At 51.3% G+C, this 16,487-nt stretch overlaps 1 protein-coding gene across 4 annotated transcripts in view; it reads right to left on the reverse strand.

Moving 5' to 3' along the window:
• CACNA1D (calcium voltage-gated channel subunit alpha1 D) overlaps positions 1-16,487 on the reverse strand; it is a 322,525-nt gene that overhangs the window by 87,876 nt on the left and 218,162 nt on the right. For 3 of the 4 annotated variants that reach the window (XM_057555475.1, XM_057555479.1, XM_057555478.1), the window contains exons 10-11: positions 1,423-1,510; positions 48-74 (exon numbers count right to left, since the gene is read on the reverse strand). In XM_057555475.1, coding sequence (XP_057411458.1) covers positions 48-74; positions 1,423-1,510 — 115 coding nt within the window. Of the gene's footprint in view, positions 1-47; positions 75-1,054; positions 1,115-1,422; positions 1,511-16,487 lie in introns of all 4 variants that reach the window. The other variant, XM_057555477.1, reaches the window with a different exon arrangement.

Genomic DNA, 16,487 nt, shown 5'->3' on the forward strand with positions numbered 1-16,487 from the left:
AAAAACCCACACAGGCTTAAGAAAAAGTACAGAAAGAAGATACTGACCTGAGCTTGGATTTTGAGATGGCTTGACTGAAAGAAAGACAAAAAGAATATGATTCCTGTTAGGAAGTCTTCAGGATACGCTCCCCCCACATTTCAGCAGAGATATCATAAAAGCCATGCATGGAAGCCTGGACCCAGCACCCCCGGCTCCCGCAGCGGGCCAGCTGGGGTGAGCGCGGAGCAGGGGGCCAAGCGAGAGAAGACTCTTAGCTGCCTGAGCAGCCCTGGCACAGGTGGTGATGCCAGGGGTTCTTCTCCCCTCACCCAAATGCCTCACACTGCAGCCAGCAGGCCCTCCCCTGCCCACAGCTCAGCCTCACATCTCAACAGCAGCACATGCTGCTGCTGCTACAGCAAAAGGAGCCCTGGGCTCGGAGTCCTAGCTCTGCTCTTCCCTCACTGCGAGAGCTGGGCAAGCAGCGCACCTTCTTGAGCCTCAGTGTGCTCATCTGTAAAATGGCAAGACAAACCCATTCCCTGCCTATTTCATGCTACTGTAGGAGGGAAGAGCAAGAGAGAGGAGGCAAATTTACTTCATAAACTGTTGAGTTTCCTGCTCCTAACACATCATTTTTATGAACCTCTGCCAAAGAGATCAGATTCTCTTAAAAACGACACCTGTACTCAACAGACATAAGACCCACAGGACACCAGCAGAAAGCAAACAAAACCGCATGGGCCTCCCCCAAAAGCAGGCGATGCTCTGCACGCTGCACGCTGCACGCTGCTGGCGCACCCGCTGCTGCAGCCCAGCTCGTCTAGAAAAAAGCCAGTGGGTGTTAAAGTGATGGCATCCTCCACGGTTAGGAGAGGGTGGTGCAGGGTTCCAGACAAAGTGCGTGAGCCGAGGAGGGCAGGGTCTCGTTATCCAGCCACTATACATGAGGTCGGGAGACCCCGTGAGTGAAGGAAACTTAAATATGTAGCACATTCTATCAGCAATTCTGCCATACAAGCCCTTCAAAGCACTGACGCCAGCACCAGGCTCAGAGAATCGGGCCTTTTACCCCCACCGCCGACACCCAGAGGGCCCGGCCTTGGTGGCGCCTCTTCTTCTCCACCAGCACCTAGTGGACACAGGGGAATTGCCGGGTTACCTGGCTCAGCCCGCGGCAGGCTCCACCTCAGCGGGACAGACCGCTTTGAGGGAAGAGGCAGGTGAAATGCTGGGGGTCTGGGGGATCTGGGCTAGGGGGAGGACCAAGGGGTCCAGGGTGAGCCCGCCCGCCCCTCTTGCACCTGAGGCCATGGCTCCAGGGCTCCCCTGAAATCTGGGTGTCTTCTTCATATCTGCTTCTCTAAGAAGCCAGGAGGAGCCGAGAGTTCAGGGCACCCCCCCCCCTTCTCCCCCTTCCCCCCCCCCCCCCCCACTCACCAGAGGCTCCCACAGCAGCCTTGGTTCTCGCCTTCCCCGCTCACGTTCTCCGTGTTCACAGACTCCGTCTCACTGGTGGGCATGCTGGCTGTGGGGAGAAGAAACGCTTTAAATGGTGCCACGGATGCACTGTGCGCCCGGGGACGGGACAGATGTGATCTCTGCCTCCAGGCTGACCCCTGGGGAATCTGGCAAGAGGGCGAGGAGGGTGATGAAGGGTCCTCAGGGGCTTGACCGGCAAAAGGAAATGCCAAGAAGCCAGGCGCCTCCACAGCGGGAAGCCCTCATTTCTGTGATCTGCTGAGGAAGCCCACAAAGTCCCCCGACAGGAAATGATCCTGTCCATCCAACTTCCCAAGAAAAGAAGCCTGGGGACCAAACTGATTCCTGCCACTGTGCCTGGCGCCAGCTTATTCTTCCGATTTCCAGGTTTGCGCTGAGAGGCCATCAAAACATCTCAGTTACAGCTACGTCTTTTCTTGTCCCAACAAGAAGTACTCTAGAAAATCGGTGAACAAACCTAATATTTCACAAACAAATTCTTATTTTAAATATACTGAAGGAGAGGAGGTATTATAGAGGGAGGAGTGCATGAAGGTACCAAGCGTAAGATCTTTTTAAAAATTTAAGAATTTGACTCATTTTCCGTTAATCTATCTGATGTCCTTCTGCCCAGCTTGTGAAGCCAAGATGCAGACGGTGCTGACCAAAGGCACCGGCACGAGAGCACCAAGAAGTAGTCTTATGGGGAGAAGAAGGTTTTTCTCCCGACCAGCGGCCAGAAGGCAAAGCTGCCTGTGGTCCCAGTGCTACCAGGGTCTCTGGGCACATCTCCCTCCCCCATAGCAGGTTCCTGAGCAGAAGTGGAAGAACTGTTGAAATGCACCTGCTAGTGTCAGGAGGCCCTGGGACCCACCCAGAGCCACCATCTGGCACACGGGTGTTTTTTCTCCTCCACTTGATTCAACCCTAGAAACATCACGGACGTGTGCTGGAGACCAGGCAGCAAAGGAGATGCGGGACGCAGAGAGGGAGTGGGCTCTGCACCTGCCCTGGAGGACCCGTGGGAGAGGCAGCCCCCCGGTTGGACTTCAATCTACTGTGACAAGAGCTACCGCAGGGGTCTGAGCAAGTGCAGTAACGACTCATTCTGCTCTGGGGTTAGGAGAGGTCATCAAAGGTTGAAACACAGGAGAATCACCCGAACCCATGCACTTCTATTCCTTGATGCATAACTTTGAACTGCAGTGACCTTATGGTTTTTATAGACCTAAAGGTGCCAACAGGAAAGCCTTTCCCCCTGCAAGCTCTGCCCATATGGCTCCTCTTAGGAAGGACGCCTTGGTTTCAGCTGTAAAACCCGGCAGTGGTGCCTGGAGTGCTGTGGGGAGGAGTCTGAGACCAGCTCAGGCACACGGGGCGAAGGCGCGGGACCAGCGAGCTCTGTCTGTGCAGTGCACGCCTGCGGACCCTGCTCAGGGGAGAGACAGGGTGTGACTGACAAGGATGGATGCAGACCTGACTCGAAGGGCCCAGAGAGCTGAGAAACATCTTTTCTGAGGCACCAAAGAAGATCCCTTCCCTTCTGTGAGCACCCAGGGAACTGAGCCTGCTTGCGAGGGGTGGGGCTCAATAGCCACCTCCAGGCACATTTTGGCAAAGGTTTCAAAAGTGAAGACAAAATGATCATACAGACCCATATAATAATACAGCTGGTATTCTCACAGAATAACCTTTTTCTTCCTTAGTTAAGTCAAAAGAAACCAGCTACAAACTTTGATTCACTCTTTCACCATTCCATGCAAAAAAACAGACAAAAACACCACCCACCCGCAAAAAAAAAAAAAAAAAAAAAGCCCACAATCCAATCACAGGAAAACCTTTAACAAAAAGCTCCATCAAGAGATAGAAACACACATACACAGGAGGCTGCTCATGCAATTCACTTCTCCATGACTGTTCCATGCTCTGACTTCAGCAGAAAGACTGAAAAATCATAAGAGTCAGCCAAGTTCATTGTTAGAGGTTCCTCCTATAGGGTCACCCTTATCTTCAGGAACAGCACAAAGAAAATCACGGTGGGAGACCCTTACAAATATGAGCATGAGTCATCTTTGTGGAATGTTTTCCTTGGTGCTTAGTGCCACCACTAAGAGGACAGAAGTTGAGAGCAGCATGGGGCGGGGGTGGGGTGGGTGGGTGAGGGTCCTCGGCCTCAGTTAGGTCCTGGCTGTGCCCTGGGCAGTCCCACCTCTCTTCAGGCTTCAGTGTCCTGCCTGTAAAGTGGGGACACTATCTCTAGACTCCTGAGGGTCACTTCCATCTCTAACAGTTTACTACTTCATGGTTCTAATATTAACCACTATTAATCATAGTGTAACTTCAGTCACTATTTCTGAAAGAGCAAACTTCTTCTGAACGGGCTAAAGCTTTGTGGCTTTTTACTTTCTGGGGCCATGTCCCATGATGACATCAATAGAGTTGCTGCATTTCATTCCTAAAGCTTGTTTTTCAAATGATCTGATCCAAACAGATAAATTACACCACCCTGCCTATGGGAAGGGGGGCAGGGGGGATGGACATCATTTTGCATTTCTGGCTCTATGCCAACTACTAGTGAATGAAATGTACAAGCTGCTCCCTGGACTAGGGTGGGGGTGGGGAGATAAGAGATAAAACTGAACTCCCCAAGCAGAAACTGAGGCTGCACTGGTGGAGAGAATCCCCCTGCTCGCCAAGCGGCCTCCATCCTTCAGGTGGGATGGGACAGTGGTTAAAGCGGGCTCTCAGGTTGGCCAGATCTAAGTTTAACCCCACACTTGGGACCGAACATCTCCAAGGCTTCATTTTCTCATCTGTAATCTGGGGAGTACTTAACCTCACAGGGCTGTTGGCAGAACTGTAAGAGATGAGATACAGAGTGGGTCTGCAGTGTCAGGCCATCAGTGAGGCCCATATATGATGAATCCATCATCTCAGAAAAGCTTTCCTGGAGCTCCCTGGAAGCAAGGCGACACTCCCTAGATGGTCCAAATCCAGTGTCACTTCGCCCTGCCCACTTCTACTACCACACAGAGGATTCTCTTTTGAACAGTCTTCAGCACTTCTGAACCAGCCTTGGCCAACACCCCTGGTTTGTATCCTTTCTGTCTTAAACTGAGTTATTTCTAATTTAGCCTGTTGTACGGAAAGCAACTTTTCTGGCATCACTGTTTGACACCTACAGAGCCATAGGTCCCTAATAAATAAATCTGTTCCAGAATCATGTCCCTAGGGCTCAGGAGGAGGGGGAGAAGGGGCAGGTGAAGGAAGAGAGCAGTGACCAGGCTAGAACGTGGTGACCTCATTTGGTCCCAGAAATGGATCTGGATCCAGTCCCTCCCCCCAGGCCGAGGAGCCAGGCTCTGGCCGGGGCCCTGGCACCCTTCCCGTCCACTCCAGCCTCTCCCTGCGGCCAAAGGAGTGTTTCCTTTTCCAGACGTGTAGAAGACACAGGGCCCAGTGGGCATAACCAAGGAGCTTGTTTGTACATTAAAACATTTCACCCTTCACTTGCACCAGGCATTCATTTTTTTAATGTTCATAAATTGATATGGATTTCACTTCACTTAGCCCCAATAGGATCCCATCTACATTTTAAAAAATCAAGACAGGAGAATCACAGACTGTTAGAACTGGAAGGGGCTTCTGAGATGACATGAACAAACGCTGTGATTTCACAGATGAGAGAACTGACCCACTTGCCTTGGGACACGCAGCTCAGACGTGTGAGGAGAAAGCTCTCCTGAGTCCCTGCCACTGTGCCACACCACCCGTGCAGCTTTGGTATATCCTTAAATATACTGGTGTAGGTTTCAGTATTGGTACATGTTGGTATGTGTATGGGTATATACTTAAAACTCCATACATCAAAAAGTTCCAAAAACCAAGCAAGCGTGTTACCCACCAGCTTTGGTGTCTGGTCCTAATTAGCCAGACCACTTCCAGGAGATCAGCCCAGCAAATGTGGGGAATACAAAAATCCAGGTGGGACGGGGACTACTGGGACTTCATAAAAATGCAGACAGAAAGAATTATAAAAACCCAAGTAAGTAAACCCGAGGACGAATTATCAGAACACGTGCCCTTCTCCCTAACCGGCTGCCGCAGCATCAGAACTGCCCCATTCAGGGTGACCTCTCTGTCCCCCTGAGCAGGGATTCAGCGTTCACTGCTGACCAGTGGCTAGGCCTAATTAGGGCTGCAACAGAGAGACCCCCTCAGACCTACAGGCACCAGACCCTCCTGCAGAAGCCGGGGCCATCTGCATGCAGAGAGGCTATTAGTCCTTTTCCTTTACACGTCGTTTCAGGAAACTTTAGAGCTTTGTTGAGGAAGTTTTCATTTTTAAAATATGAATTTGAAAACACTTTTCAATGACTCCAGCTGAAACCAGGCACTAGAACAAGCCTGTCGCCTGTGCCAGGATGCTGACTTGCCCTGCAATCTGCCTGCGGAAAATCTGGGGTAGCTCAGGGCCTATGCTTTGCAGTCGATTCCAGGCACTGGGATCTCTGGGGAGAGCTCCAGGGCAGACCCTCAGGCTTCGAGTGTGTGCGCGCTGAGAAGGGGCCCAGAGCTGCTGCTGTCGGCGAGGGGACGGTGCCAGCCAGCCAGGAGCCCAGCGCACCCTGGACTGCAAGTGAGAGTCGCCAGGGCCACCCAGGCGGCCTGGGCTCGGCCCCCGCTCGGAGCACTCTCTGTGGATAGCGGGTCACACTATTTCTCTTTAGGATCTAACTGTAGGGCCTGGACGCCATCGTGGGTAACGCCACACAAAATAAACCAGGGAAACACGCTGTTTCTCAGGCTAGCACAACATCACCTTCACCAACGCGTAAACATTCCTCTATCTACCTTCTCTCTGAAGGACGACGTAATTCTCAACTATATCTGCCTGGCTTGTGAATTCAGAGGGAAATCAACACACAAATACACGCACGCACACGTGCATGGGTACGCACGCCCGGGGGTCTGAATGAGTCTCTGTGTGGGTCCAAATAGGCAGCCCCCAAATTATGTTCACCACTAACAGGCACAGCAAAATCTCAGACTAACTTCCTTCAGTGATGGAGGCCACTGAGCCCAAAGCCTCTAGGACAGATGTCAGAGCAGCTTGGTCTCTGTCATCGGTGGTATGGGGACAAGTCCCCTTTCCTCCCGGGGCTTAGTTACCGAATCTATAAATGAGCTGTTTGGCAATTGCACCTCTAAGACCAATTTACCTCTGACCTGACAGAACTGCTGTAAAGAGGAAATACCCAGGCTGTCTGATTTTACTGCCAGCACCAAGGGGGTTCCCCTCGCATGCCCCCACAGCTCGGCAAGGGGAGCAAGACACGAGCAGCACTGCGAAGCTGCTGCCCACCCCTCAGGAGGGTGGCCAGGAGGCAGCAGCTGGCCCATGAGAACCGGGTCCAAGTCGCGTCCTAGCAGAGTGCCCTGGAGAGTGGAGCGGCACAGGAAGGAGAGGCCTCTGCCAGCCGCGGGGCCAGGGACCACGGGGACCCTTGCCAAGTGAGCCTGGAGCTCGCCAGCCTCCTCCTGCGACAGCCTCGCTCACAGATGTCCTGGGCCTCTAGGACCCTCGCTCCCCTGTTCTCCACGGGACAGGCTTCCTTGCACTCTCACGGGTCTCTTCTAGCACTTCCCTCCACGCCCCAGCAGCCTAAAGCTTCTCACTCTTTCCTTTCAAAGGCAGGGGAGCTGGTGAGGTTAGACAGCTGAGCAGTGGCAGGATCATGGCTGCCTTCCTTGGGGACAGGGGCTCCGAAGCCAAGATCTCGTGTTTTTATCTTATTTTCATGACAAGCACGAGCAGTGCCACGACATCCCCTGGAGGAATTTGCCTGTGCTTGCTAGTGGTGACACGCTCAGCCGTCACAGGGTAACGGACTCCCGTTGCTGTAAAGAAGCCAGACTCATGTTGGAGAATGTGGGTCAAGGCCAGACCAAGGTTTCTGTGTCAAAAGCAAGAATCATGCCCCGATAGTAACTATTTCTGTATGACCAGTGACGTGGGGAGCACAGCATCCCGACAAGGGCCCCAACCCCACTAGCACCATCAGTGATGCCAGGGTCCTTCTTTAGGGTCCCTAGGTAGCTCAGCCAATAAAAGACCCCCCGACCCCAACAAAATACAGAAAGTTTCCTGAAAACATTAGGCTGCTTCCTCTTCCTGCAGATCTCAAGGCTCACCCAGAAGCCTCAAGAATCCCTGAAAAGCCACGAGGCCCAAGCCCCCGCTGAGGAGGGTGGGCATCTATGTGCCCAAGGAGGGGTCTCTGCTCCCCTAGGACGGGAACCACTCATCTGCTCGTGATAACCCCCTGGAGCTGTAGGCGCCAGTCTTTGAAAACTTATTTCTCATGGCCATCACAGTATTTCCTGCTTAGCTGAAGCCCATTTTTCCTGCGGAGGCCTTCAGAGCTGCACCAAGCTTCTTCGCAAACCTCTGCAGGCGCTAAAGCTGCGAGAGTCAGCTCTGTCTCTGCCCCCAGACCTGCTCCCAATCTCAGGCAAGTTCCTCCTCTCGGGGCCACCACATGCTCTCAGAGTGACAAAGGGCTCACATCTCATACTCAGTGTCCCTTTCCACTTTCGGGCCTTCTGAAGAGAGTAGGAATCTAATACAACCTTCATTCGGACCATCCAGGACTTGCTCAAGTCCAGTTCCCATCACCGCTGCGCTCAGCATTCCCACGAATGGCTGAGACCACTCTTCAGCAAACGGGGCAACGTGAACCCTCTGCTCTCCTGGCGGCTGGCTTTGTGTCCCTAAGTCTGAATCTTCTCACGCAGACTCCTCCAAAGTCGTCTGGCCAGGGCCGACCTCAGTGACACTAACCAGGTGTGCACAGGCAAAGCCCTGGGCTGCTGTGGGACCACAGGGGTGGCTCGGGCAGGCAGGGCAGGACACCAGTTGTTTGCATAGCTGCCCTGCATGGGGATGGTCCTGACGCCAACCCCAGGGCTTCTGATGAGGGACCATGTTAAGCATTAGTCTAGAGCATAGATTGATACTCAACTGTTTCCCACATAAGCCCTTTCCCCATTCCCACTTGTAAAGGCAAGGGCCCCCAAATTGTAGCATCCTAGAAGTCTGCTTTATAACTTCATTCTCGAAACTGACACTACTAGCTTTAGCCTGGTCCTGGGCAAACCAGCCAGAGATTGGAAGACCCAGAGGCCATGTGAAACATGTAACCTGGAAAAGAAAAAAATCAATCAAATAACATCATTGGAATTTCCAAACAGTTTAGATTAAAAAGCATCATTTGGGGGAAAGTGTTTAAAAAGTCTGTCTTCCAGTCCTTATAAGAATATTCGTGCGGAATTAAATAAATTTTCTGAGTTGGTTCAGCTGCTTCTTTAAAAGGTACAGTTCAAACAGAGGAAACTGCAATGCTATGTTGGCTAAGACACACATCTGGGGGAAAGACAAGAGGAAAACAACACAGCCAAGTTTCAAAGAAATCAAATGAAAACACAGGCATCTTACAAACATAGCACACAGCACATGCACCTCACACCATGCCCATGTGTAAGGAAAAGGCGTCAGAAGTCTGGGGAGAAGAGTCTCCCAAAGAGAAAGTTCAATCTCAGCAGTTTACCGTGATCTTTAGCCCTGTGTTGGCGAAAGCAGCAAAACCTCCTTTTCTTCTTATCCTCTTTTAGTAAGTCGGCCACTGTGACCCCTTGGGTGGAACACAGGCAATTCCATTATGCTTCAGTAGAGGGCAGCAACAGCAATGTCAGCAGGCCTGAGGACGCCAGAGGTGGCCCCATCCACGGGCTCTGACACACAAACCCCAAAACTACCCTCCTTGCACGGAGAAACCAACAGTTCAGGATCTGACGGGGACAGCGGACGTGCACCTTCTGTAGCTAGTATACATAACGCCGGTCTTCGAAAACCTGTCCTAAATAAACAACCAACTAACCCACTCTGGACAAAGGTTTCCGAGGTCTGGCTTCCCCTGTAGGAAGGGCGTTAGGGAGAGGGCACTTCAGCAGGAGTCTTGGGTACTGACCGGCTCTGTGAGTCTAGCCAGCATCGCTATATGAGGCAGGACACTCGGGGTTCAAGTGGTGGCCTCTGGACCTGGACAGACCAGGTCTAATCCCAGCCCTGCCACTTACTGGCTGAATGACTGTGGACGTGGTACCTGATGGTGTTAAACCTTAGTTTCTTCACTTGTAAGATGTTAATGACAGTTGGACCTGCACTTCACAGAGTTGTTCTAAGAGGTGAATTGTAAATATGGTGAAATACAGTGATACAAGCATTGGCGAGGCATAGTCAACCATGACAACTCCCCTGTGGCCACTGGGTCACAAGAAAATGATTCTAGGGTCTCCAGCCCCATCCAGCTCTGTGATACGATGGCCACTCTGGAGCAGAGGCCACACGCCCCTGGGCAGTGCAAGGGCAGAGGAAGGAATGGCAGGTGGGCAAGGGCATGGGGGAAACTTGCACGCACGACTGGTGGGAAGGGGAAGTGGTGCCACTCGGCATAACACGTACATTTCTGACACGGGCCTCCTCTGGGACCCAGCAAAACCCTTCCTGGCAATCGCTCCCATGGGACGAAGGGCACGGGTGGTCACGCAACTGCTGCATTTGGGGGGATGAGTGGCGGCGAACATGCAGACTGTGGCAAAAGCTTGGCTGGAATCCCAGCTCTGCCACTTAGCAGGCATGCGGCCCTGAGAGGCTGCTTACTCCCTTGTGCTTCGCCTTCCCCCTCTGTCAAGTTCTGGTCTCGGAGCTGTGTGAGGAATAACAGACTCGCGTACCCACTGCCTTTACAACAGTGTCTGGCACAAAGGAAGCATGTGACGGAGATTATCTGGTGCTATTTCATTCAACAAGTAACCACTGCGAGCTTGTACGTGTGACAAAGACCATGCCAGGGGCCAGCCACCCCATGCAGAACAGAAGCAGACCCCGTTCCTGCCCCCACGGAGTCTCGTCCCAGTCTCGTGGCAGAGGAAGAGAGCTACCAGACAATCACACAAACAAGCGTAAAACTGCAACTCTGACAACTGCTGTAGACTCCATGTGCTCTATAGGCTACCCAGTCATTGCGGCAGATTTAAACTGGCCACTTATTGAAAAGAGCCAAAATGTTGTTTAAAAAAACACAGAAAGATGTCTACGGCACACGGTTCAGTGAAAAAGGCAAGTTACAGGACCATCTGTGCTGGGCGATCTAACGGTTGGGACCAGTGAGCGTGCTGTGTGTGCAAATGCAGGTTCTCATGTGCACAGGTGAGGCCAGAAAGAACAGGCCCCCATTGCCACACCTGCTTCCCTCTAAGAAGAGGGATGAGAGAATGGTCTTATTTTCTAAACTTTGATATTGTATGAATTCCTTACAGTGGGCAAATATTGCTTACGTAATCCAAGTATATTAAAAACAAACACCACCCTGAGTCGGGACTCCACAAACCTGGCTGGAGTGCCCGTGGGGCAACCATCCCCAAGTCCATCTCCCACCAGCTCCCGTGAGGCCAGCCCCGGGCAGACGACGGCTCCCAGTACCACCCAGGGGAGGGGGTGTCTCCCGTAACTCCAGCACTGGGCCCTCTCCAGAGAGGGCAGGTGTCCTGGGTGCATGTTTACCATATGCGGCTCTAACTGCTGCTGTTTGCTTTACAGCTTCTACTTGAATGTTTTCCATTTTGAACTTGCACCCTGAGGTGGTTTAACTGTCATGAAAGCAGTTTCATAAATCAAAATTTGAAGACACAACCTTTCACACAGGACCAACAAATTCCCATGCCTTGTGCTTGCAAACAGCTATGCCATCTCTGGTTTTCTGCCCACCCCCGCAAATCAAACATTGTAAAAGGCATCAAGGTGGCATGTGCAGAAGGGAGGTGCCAGCTATGACAACCTTGTACACTGAGGGGGCAGCTTCCCAGTGCGAGGCGGGCAGGAACAATGCTCACAGCCTCCAGGACAGCTGATCTGATGAAGAGAAGACAGAGGCCCTCCCCAGTGGTCAGAGTTGGAGTTTCAGGTATCCTCCCCTCTCTTTCTTTGGGCATCAAATACTCCCACTTACAGGGATTACTGATCATTCATAGTTCCCACAGTAAAATGCCTTGCCTTTCTGGCCAGAATTTTAGAATGAGCTTCCTTGAAAAGGATTTCATTGTTTTTAATGCTATTTTTTTAAAAAAACTAATCGCTGACAATGAGAAGAGTTTAAAATAGAATTTTAGGCTTTCAGATTTTAATGGCCCCAGCAAAACTCCATTGTTAACTCAGAAACAGCTGCATACGTCTGAAAAAATCACTTTGAGATTTGGCAGAGTTTCTCAAGAAACTTGAAGCTCAGCAAAAAGTTAAATAAATTATCCTTGAAAATTTCCCAAATGCTTAGGAACTAACTTCCAAGGGAATCTTGTCCATTCAGTTAATTGTGTAACACCAGCTTTCTATCAGGAAATTTAGGGAAATGGCGTTGTACATAATCTGTGCACACACAAAGCCAGAGCTACCTGTCACCGTAGCTACCAGATAGGCATAAAGGAAGGAACGTCTCTCTTTCTGTCTTCTTCCAAGTGTGATATTCAGCGTGCTGGCATTCAGGAGTCCCCAACCCTGGTGTCGCACTGGAACCTCCAGGGAGCCACGCATGGGTGCCTCACAGACCAGTGAATCAGCGTGGGGTGGGGCACGGCCCCAGGATGCGTCCTCACTCCCCAGGTGACCGTCACGTATTGGGTTGGCCCAAAAGTGCCTTTGGTTTTTAAGTAAAAATAAAAGACACATTTTTCATTTTCACCAAGAACTTTATTGAACAATGTATTCAGCCTTTTGTTCCACTACCTTCTGCCATTTTTCAGGCAACTTCATAATTCCATCTTCCCAACACTTTTTATCTTTTTGAGCAAAGAACTGTTCCAGGTGCCTTTTAACAGTCTTCCAGGGAATTGAAATTTTTTCCATTAAGAGAATTTTGTAAAGACCTAAATGAACGGAAATCCGAAGGTGCAATGTCTGCTGAACACGATGGATGAATCAGAACTTCCCAGCCAAGCTGTAACAGTTTTTGCCTGGTCATCAAAGAAACATGCGGTCTTGCATTATCCTGATGGAAGATTATGCGTTTTCTGTTGATTAATTCTGGATGCTTTTCATCAAGTGCTGCTTTCTTTTCAGTTGGTCTAATTCGGAGCAGTACTTGTTGGAATTAACCGTTTGGTTTTCCAGAAGAGGCTCATAACAGAGGACTCCCTTCCAATCCCACCAGGTACACAACATCACATTCTTTGGAATGAAGACCAGCCTTTGGTTGGTTGGTGGTGGTTCATTTAGCTTGCCCCACGATCTCTTCCATTCCACATTATTGTACAGTATCCACTTTTCATCGCTCGTCACAATTTGTTTAAAAACAGAACGTTTTCATTACGCTTAAGTAGAGAATCGCATGTGGAAATACGGTCAAGAAGGTTTTTTTCGCTTAATTTATGTGGAACCCAAACATCAGAGCAATTAACATAACCAAGCTGGTGCAAATGATTTTCAATGTTTGATTTGGATATTTTGAGTATGTTGGTTATCTCCCGCATGGTATAACGTTGATCGTTCTCAATTAATGTCTCGATTTGATCACTACCAACTTCAACTGGTCTACCTGACCGTGGAGCATCGTCCAGCAGGAAATCTCCATCGTGAAATTCACAAACCACTTTTGACACATTCAGTCGGTCATAGCACCTTCTCCATACACTGCACAAATCTTTTTTTTGCATTTTGGTTGCATTTTTACCTTTCTTGAAATAATAAAAGCATAATATGCTGAAAATGTTGCTTTTTTCTTCCATCTTCAATATTAAAATGGCTACACAAAAATTCACCAATTTTGATGCCTTTTTTTAAATGCACACTGATATGACAGCTGTCACATACAATCTAACAAAATTGTTTTGAATGAAGTTGAAGACAACTAAGTGCTACCAGAGCCATCTTACAGAAAAAACCGAACAAACCTTTTGGCCAACCCAATACAGCCAGAGTTGGGTACTGCAGATGCAGACAGTGATATTTAGTGGATCAGAGAGAAAAGATAATGTGAGTGCATCTCCAAGCACCTGATTTGACATCTGTTCTCTGACACCAAGCATCACCACACTAGAAATGGACTTCAAGGGCCAGAAGGCTGTGCTACCATATCTCGAAAGTGACCGAGTTGACAGATTTGTTTTCCATCAGTACTTGAGAACCTTATAGTTCTTCAACACGAAAGTACAGGGATGATCCTAAAAGGGGTCCTCACCCTGAGGTTGAGTAGAGATCTAGTAATTCTCCAAAAAGAATTCTGTTTAGGTCAAGTTTTCTTGGAGTTTAATGACAACAGCAGCAGCAAGTACTGTGACAGCTATGACGACTCTCACCGGTTATCGAACATTTAACCCTCATGACAACTCTGTGGGCAAATAGCTTTTGCCCCTTCCTGCAGCCAAGGAAACTGGGGCTCAGAGATGTTGGGTGATGTGCCTAATACTCCAGTCCAAATTCCAAGTCACCAAACTCAACTGCAGCCAACTCCAGAGAAGGGACATCAACATGCCCCCTGGCCCCGCCCCTGCCTTCGTTGGGCTTATGACACCTGCTGTTATTAATGGCTTCCAAGAGTCCCCTTTGTCTAGGCTGAGTCTCAGCCATCAGGGAGGCTTCTTCTCACACTGTCACTTAATTCCTCCATGTGTGGGAGGAAACTGTCCCAGTGCATCCAGGACCCAACTGGAAAGGACAGTCGATGGAGTCAGCATCCTGAGGCAGTGTGGACACAGTCGGGAGCCCGAGGGAGTGCCCCACCCGTTTTCCAGCGAGAATGCAGGGCAGGGCTGGGGTCGGGGGTGAGTCTCACACACTCGGGGAGGACAGTGGCAATGCCCACACTTCACTGCCTGCCAACAGGTGACAGAGACCAGACCTGGTGTGTGCAGGTGGAAAGTCAGCCACTGTTTGCTGGTGAGGAGGACCACGTGGGCCGGGGTGAACCATTCTCCCCTGTGTTTCTGGCTGTGGCAAGGAGGAAACGGTTGGCAGCCACGGGAGGCCCCAGGGAAACCCTGACAGCACTGCTCCTCCAGGAGGTCTGGGCTGCGGGGAATGTGCTCCTGGGGAGGAGGCTTGGGGTCTCTTCTCAAATCAGTTAAAACTCAACATGGTTCCCACAGCCTGGGATTTACATCTTCATTTCCAACCATCATCCGTCAAGGCTCTGGGACTCTGACGACTAGGGGAATACTGTAAGCCTCGCTCCACAGGACACCCCAGCACCTGGCAAAGGAGCCACTGAAAAGCCAGGGGGCACTGGAAGGAGGTGCCATTCTGGACCAAGCACCCAGCTGGTCCTGCATGTTCACTTGTACATCACTGCACAGAGCAGAAGCCACGATGCTGACGTCCCTGAGACACGGCGCAGCTTTCTGGGCACTGGAGCACCGGTCACACAGTGAATTCTGAGGCTCTGCAACTTTTAAGGGGGCTTTATTTCCTTCCTTGATTACTAAGTAATGCACTTAAGGGTTTTGAACATGTGTACCTCTGCACCTTGTTTATGCCATTTCCTCAGCCTGAAAAGCACTCCCCCGCCAACCTTCCACAGCCAAAGGCTGCTCATCCCTCAGAGCGCAGCAGGGGCATGGCCTCTCCGCTGGGCCTTCCCTGCTTCCCCCACAGCCCGCACCCCCGTGCCCTTCTGGGCTCCCACAGTGGACAGCAGGCCCTGGGTTAAGATGCCAGTTTCTCCACTCTGTCTCACACTAAGGTACCACGGCAAGGTCTCCAAAGGCAGAGGCACTGATTTTGCCATTAGACGTTCCCTTACAGGCAGTGGCAGGACACAGGAAATGGGCTAGGACACAAGAGTGGACCCTCAGGACGACTGGGAGACAATGGCTCAAGTCCAGCAAAAATCCCTACTCCTCAAATCACAGGCCATAGAAACAGTTCTAGCACAACTGATGTTGGCTCCGCTAAGGTAGACAGCTGTCTGTTTCTAGAGGTGGAGCAATGAGGAGATGAAAGAACATCCACCTACAAAAGAGGGCCCTGCTCAGCCCCTACAGGACACACCTACGCTGGCAGAGCAAGGTGCTCTGCTCCACAGAAAGGACAAGACCTTTGCCCGTTTACACATAACAGGTGACGGGCTTGGCTTAGGAGAGCAGGGCAGGGGGCTGGTGGTCCTCTGCGGGGCAGCGTCAACACCGCAGCTTGGGAACGAAGAGGGGAAGAGGGAAAGAGGGGGACAGGCAGCCCTGAGCTGCAGGCTTGTGCTGGCCATGCTGCAGGGGCAGAAGCTCTGCGAAGGCCATGGGATTCTGGTGCAAACGCCCCAGGCAGAGCTGTGCCGAAGACACGCAGACACTCCTGACACCTCATCACAAAGCGGGCACGTCACGGGTGTGGAACTCACATGAACGTCCACTTAGAAACTCTCATCCCATAGTCGACAAACCTAGTCTAGAGATCTCCCCAGTTCCCTCGGCCTCAGGGGGCGACCCCCAGGCTTTCCTTGAGGAGGCAGTCGTGCAGCCTGGGAAGCAGGGGGCCTGCACGCACCGGCCTCTCCCCACCATTAGCATACAGGACTGAGTCAAGTGCGCAACCCTGATGACAGGAAATACTCTCCACGGAAGCACAGACTCACAGAGTCCCAGGCTTGGAGAATCGCGAAGGCGGTCTTGGTCAAGAATCCCCTCCACCCTGGGTCTCAGCCTCAGCTTTCACTCGGCCACCCTCCCTGCTTCGTCCCACCCTCACCTGCACACCCTCGGGCCTCCAGCTGAAGGAAGAGCCCATCACAGCCTCCCCGAGCCTTTGTCTGCCCACCTCCACGTCCTTCTCACACCACTGCCTCAACTCAGATTGCTTTTCCTGACATATCTCAGGTCCATTTGTCCTTCAAGGCCCAGGTCCCGCGAGCCCACAGCTATGCCCTAGACCCCTAGGCCATCCCTTCCTCCTCTGGGCACACTGCCTGCCTCCTCGCCCGACC

Source organism: Balaenoptera acutorostrata, chromosome 10, assembly GCF_949987535.1.
Source record: "Balaenoptera acutorostrata chromosome 10, mBalAcu1.1, whole genome shotgun sequence".
Classification (NCBI taxonomy): domain Eukaryota; kingdom Metazoa; phylum Chordata; class Mammalia; order Artiodactyla; family Balaenopteridae; genus Balaenoptera; species Balaenoptera acutorostrata.